General features: G+C 43.9%; 1 protein-coding gene across 3 annotated transcripts in view; it reads left to right on the forward strand.

Moving 5' to 3' along the window:
- Window positions 1-844: 844 nt before the first annotated feature.
- The window catches only part of sdhc (succinate dehydrogenase complex, subunit C, integral membrane protein), an 8,188-nt gene continuing 3,245 nt past the window's right edge, over window positions 845-5,787 (forward strand). The window contains exons 1-4 of one of the 3 annotated variants that reach the window (XM_042073001.1): window positions 845-939; window positions 4,613-4,672; window positions 5,002-5,103; window positions 5,528-5,589. In XM_042073001.1, coding sequence (XP_041928935.1) covers window positions 923-939; window positions 4,613-4,672; window positions 5,002-5,103; window positions 5,528-5,589 — 241 coding nt within the window. In that variant the 5' untranslated portion in view covers window positions 845-922. Of the gene's footprint in view, window positions 940-4,569; window positions 4,673-5,001; window positions 5,104-5,218; window positions 5,306-5,527; window positions 5,590-5,787 lie in introns of those variants that run through there. The other 2 variants (XM_042073000.1, XM_042073002.1) reach the window with 2 other exon arrangements.

Here is a 5,787-nt window from a genome sequence, read left to right on the forward strand (position 1 = left end):
CATAATTACATGCTCTATGGTCTCTTGACTATTACAATATTCACACATTCCATCAACATGCTTTTTCATGGTAACTAATGTTCTGTTTAATCCTGTATGTCCTAGCCTCATTCTGGACACCACATCTTCTTCTTGCTTGCTTCTGCATGTATTCCTGCTCGTCCCCACCTTTCCTTGAATACTATGCAGATGTCTTCCAGACTGTTCGTTATCCCATACAAATTGCCATTTTTCATTTATTTTAGCTTTGATTATACTTTTGACTTCAGCTTTGCTGTATTTAATATTCAACTCTATATCAGACTTCCCTGCTGCTTTCTTTGCACATTTATCTGCTAATTCATTACCTCCTACACCTATATGAGCTGGTACCCATATAAATGTAGTACTAATACCAGACTTAAGCAGATTGTTGGCTAATTGCATTACTTCATATACTATGTCCTGTCTAGACTCAGAGTGACAACGTTTAAGGCTTATTAAAGCTGAGCTAGAGTCTGACGCAATCACAGCTTGCTTAGGTCTATTGCTCTCTACCCACAATAAGGCCATCCATATTCCTATAATTTCTGCTGTGTATACAGCTAAATCATCATTGATTCTCTTTCCAGATTCAATGTTTAATTGAGGGATAACATAAGCAACTCCCATTTTCTTATCAGTCTGCTTAGATGCATCAGTATATAAAATGACTGCTTCTTTATATTTGCTCGCAATGTAACTCTGGACCCTGTAATGATCCACTTCAACATCCTTCTTTTCCTCTAATAAGCCCAAGTCTACTGGAACCTCTAGTAAAGAAATTCATAAATCAAGACCATTTTCAAATCCGTTTACCTTCTGAAGATGGCCGCCAAAATAGACGAATTATAAATATTTCGTCATAACCGGTGTACAACTTCCTGTCTTCAAATTGCAAAACATGGCGTTGCTTTTAAGGTCAGTGCACTTCTCCTCTGTTTCAAGTCCTTTTTGAGCATAAATTCAAGAGCATTGACGTAATGTTCATTATTAGTTATTTATTTTCCTTAGTTGTATGGGTTTAATGGTGCGTTAATCTCACACATTCCATCTTGTGATGTTTACCTTTGACATAGCAAGACGCCGACTAGCTGCTAGCCCAAATGCTAAGAAGACAAGTCTATGCCAGTCTGTGATTCCTAGCGTTGGTTAATGGGCACCTTTGGGACATCCAAACGAAATGGTATCCTTAGTTTACTGCTGATAATATAGTCTTTCATAGTTCAGTTTAAAAGAGATGCTGTATGTGCAGCAGAGATAATGTTTACATAACGTGATGTGTGATGAAGCTAACAGCTGAGTGTGTTACCAGTCAATGTTACTGGAAAACTCAACTATTTGCAAGCATGGTAACGTTACAGGCTAATATCAATGTCAAGTTGTCAACGTGAGTTGAGGTTAATGTTATCAGCTAAATAGCATGAAAATCGTCTAATGGACGTTGTAGTCGCTTTCAGTCTTGTGGTTATTGAAAAATAGATGGTTATATTGACCGAAGTCATAACCAACTGTCTTGTCTAGCCAATACATTAATTGAAAGTTTCTGTCTTCGATGCTGTCCTAACCGGATTCTCAAGGCTAACGTCAGTATGATGGGGAATACATACCTAAATACATTCAAGCATACAAGACGGCTTTATAATTGTATTTTGAAAGTTCAGTGGGTTTGGAGCATATCATCTCATGACATAAGTGCGACCTCTATTCTAGAACAGTTCTATTCTCAGGATAGTATCTGACAATGCTATATGATGGTGATATATAATGCTAACTGATTAATGTGTAATGTGACTTGTATGTCATGTCTGTGTCTTCTGAATGGACCTTGAGTCTGGCAATAAAAGTTCAGCATGATGATGATGATGATGATGACGACTAACAGTATGGGAGGTCAATCAGGGGTCATGCACCACTTCCAACCGAACTTTGCCCGCCCGTGACATCCGGACGGGAGCTTTGATCTCAGTTTATGGTGTTGTTGAAAGCAAGTTATTAACACGTGTTGACTATTCTGTGCGATGTCTGTACTCTTAACCGTTTAGCCGCCAGGGTTTAAAAAAACCAACACTGGATTTTGACATTTACTTTTCAAGAGGCCATGGCTTGAAAGTGGTCAGAGATAAAGTCCTACTGTAAATGTGAAAATCATTCAGTATGATCAAAAGTTTATGAAGGGGGTACGTTTACTCATCTAATTTGCATATTATGACGTCACTAAAGTAAATAAAGTAGGCTAGTAAATCTGTCTCAGGTGACTTTGTAGTTCTTCAGAGCCCTGTTTTTACTCTCCCTGCTGTCTTTACCACGTCCATTACAGACACTAGCATCACGTCTACCACAGCCACCTCCAGCTATGTTGGGCAAAGGGTCGAAATAAAGACTGTATGCTTAGTGGACACTGCTGTGCAAATGCAAAGACACACCTCCATTCATACGCACCGTGACTATAATAGATGATCGGTGTCATCCCCAAAAGTCAGGTATTCTTCTTCAGAATTAGAATCAGAATTAGAATAGGTGAACAATCGGCTTGAATCGAAGCTCTGGATGTCTGCCATCTAGTGGTAAAGAGTACAAGGTTACGAGATTTTACACTGTACTCGGGTCTATCGTCTGTTTTATTCCGTAATGAGGCTTGTTGCAATATTGCGACTTGGGTGGTTAGAGGGTTAAAACGGTGTCTTATGGCCGAAGTTGTTAAGGGAATGTGTGCATGAGCAATAAGTGCGACCGCAGGGGCGGCGCTACTGTAGTAGCTGAGAGGCGTGGCTAGCAAGCAGTAGCCAGAAAAAATGAGGGTTCAATTCCTGCTGCCACCGTCGTGCACAAAGGCACCAAACCTAGAGTATAAGTATATATACTCTTTTGATCCCGTGAGGGAAATTTGGTCTCTGCATTTATCCCAATCCGTGAATTAGTGAAACCCACACAGCACACAGTGTACACACAGTGAGATGAAGCGCACACTAATCCCGGCGCAGTGAGCTGCCTGCATCAACAGCGGTGCTCGGGAAGCAGTGAAGGGTTAGGTGCCTTAATGCTCAAGGGCACTTCAGCCGTGCCTACTGGTGGGGGTTCGAAACGGCAACCCTCCGGTTACAGGTCCGACGTGCTAACCAGTAGGCCACGGCTGCCCTAAACTCAGAGTAACTCAGTGACTGGCCCTTGTAAGTCTGTGTGTGAGTCTGTGTATGAGTGGCTTTGGACAAAAGTCAGCCAAAAGAATAAGGAAAGGTGTTTACACGCGATGCTGGTGCAGTACTCAACAAGCGCAACAGTCCACTGGCCCGGGGGCAAGTAGCGCAACAGTCCACTGGCCCGGGGGCAAGTAGAAGAGCATGTCGGGGAAGTTGGAGTCCAGAGTTTTCTGCCAGCGCTAACTATCTACGCATGTGATAACCCTAACTGGCTACGCATGTGATAACGCTAACTAGCTACGCATGTGCTAGCGCTAACTGGCTACGCATGTGATAACGCTAACTGGCTACGCATGTGATAACGCTAACTGGCTACGCATGTGATAACGCTAACTGGCTAAGCATGTGAGGCTACTAGGGATGCAGCGCTAACTGGCTACGCATGTGATAACGCTAACTAGCTACGCATGTGTTAGCGCTAACTGGCTACGCATGTGATAACGCTAACTGGCTACGCATGTGATAACGCTAACTGGCTACGCATGTGATAACGCTAACTGGCTACGCATGTGATAACGCTAACTGGCTACGCATGTGATAACGCTAACTGGCTACGCATGTGATAACGCTAACTGGCTAAGCATGTGAGGCTACTAGGGATGCAGCGCTAACTGGCTACGCATGTGATAACGCTAACTAGCTACGCATGTGTTAACGCTAACTGGCTACGCATGTGATAACGCTAACTGGCTACGCATGTGAGGCTACTAGGGATGCAGCGCTAACTGGCTACGCATGTGAGGCTACTAGGGATGCAGCGCTAACTAGCTACTCATGTGAGGCTACTAGCAAAGTCCTTTTAGGCAAGTCCCTCCACTCGGCGGCCATTTGACAACGCTTTTTGGGCACTCGTCGGGCATCCATTTCGGCAGAAATGCGCGTGCGCAAGGCTTCACGACACCAATCTTGCTCCAGCGGCGAGATCACAAAACACGATTGGCTCAATGTATTCATATGTCGACGTTTTGCCGAGGAAGGGGTGGGATATGTGTAGACAACGGCCATATTAGCGTGACAAACTAGCCCCATGCATTTCTATGGAGGATTTTTTGAGTGCTGTGTCTCCACATTAGAAAGTCTCTGCTACTAGGGATATAACGCTAACTGGCTAAGCATGTGAGGCTACTAGGGATATAACGCTAACTGGCTACGCATGTGAGGCTACTAGGGATGCAGCGCTAACTGGCTACGCATGTGAGGCTACTAAACTAAATGGGGAGCTCATTACAGCATAATAAATTAAGTTTTGTGCAAAAGTGAGTGGGTCCCAAGGGGCCAGTGGGGGGTCAAGTTGGACACTGAGGCTGGAAGGATATGTTACGTTTAAGAGTGTTTGTATCAGTCAAATCCAAAAGTGTGATTCACCACATGTTTGTGTGTGTTTGTGTTTACAGGTCGATTGCCCGACCGGGTCTCTATGTGTCCCGATCACAGTTTGGAGTCCTCTACAGACAGTGAGTCCTGCTGCTGTGTGTGTGTGTGTGTGTGTGTGTGTGTTTGTTTTAGTTATTTTGAGTGTATGTGTGTGTTTGGGTTTTGTATGTTGGGAAATTCATGTGATTGACGATAGCATTCTATCTGTAGAGGATTTTATGTAGAGAATAGTGTCCTTTCTGTGTTTGTATGTGTGTGTGGGATGTGTGTGCATACAAGCCTTGGAGTTGTCTAATTAGCCACGCATGGTTGCAGTAAGTCGAGTCTATCTGTGTGCGTGTTTGTGTGTGTATATGTGTGTGGTATGAATTATGCAAACATCTGTTCTCTCCGATGCTCTGTTTACCAGTGCTGTTCCCATGGGAACAACAGCAAAGGAGGAGATGAATAAATTTTGGGCCAAAAACACCCGACTGAACCGGCCCATGTCTCCACACATCACCATCTACAGGTGTGTGTGTGTGTGTGTGTGTGTGTGTGTGTGTGTGTGTGTGTGTGCGTGTGACTTAACCGGCCCATGTCTCCACACATCACCATCTACAGGTGTGTGTGTGTGTGTGTGACTGAACCGGCCCATGTCTCCACACATCACCATCTACAGGAGTGTGTGTGTGACTGAACCGGCCCATGTCTCCACACATCACCATCTACAGGTGTGTGTGTGTGTGTAAGATTGGGTGCATGTGTGCTGGTAAGTGTGTATGACATCACCATCTACAGGTGTGTGTGTGTATGTGTAAGATTGGGTGCATGTGTGCTGGTAAGTGTGTATGACATCACCGTCTACAGGTGTGTGTGTGTGTTTTTGATGAAACTACATTGGATCTGCATTGACATGGTAACATGTTGACATGGTAACTTGTGTTGTCTGGCAGCTGGTCCATTCCCATGATGATGTCAATCACTCATCGAGGAACAGGAGTTGGCCTTAGTGGAGGTACACACACACACACACACACACACACACACACTCAAACTCAACTCTAATACTCCATACTGGACACAGGTTGGCGCCTGACCACTCTGTGCCTGTCACACTCTTCACTATTCTGTCAGATTAAAGGCAAAAAAGCCCAAAGAATATGGAATTAAGAATCTCTTGTTGTTATGGAATTAAGAATACAGTTAAAAATGA

Source organism: Alosa sapidissima, chromosome 19 (assembly GCF_018492685.1).
Source record: "Alosa sapidissima isolate fAloSap1 chromosome 19, fAloSap1.pri, whole genome shotgun sequence".
Classification (NCBI taxonomy): domain Eukaryota; kingdom Metazoa; phylum Chordata; class Actinopteri; order Clupeiformes; family Clupeidae; genus Alosa; species Alosa sapidissima.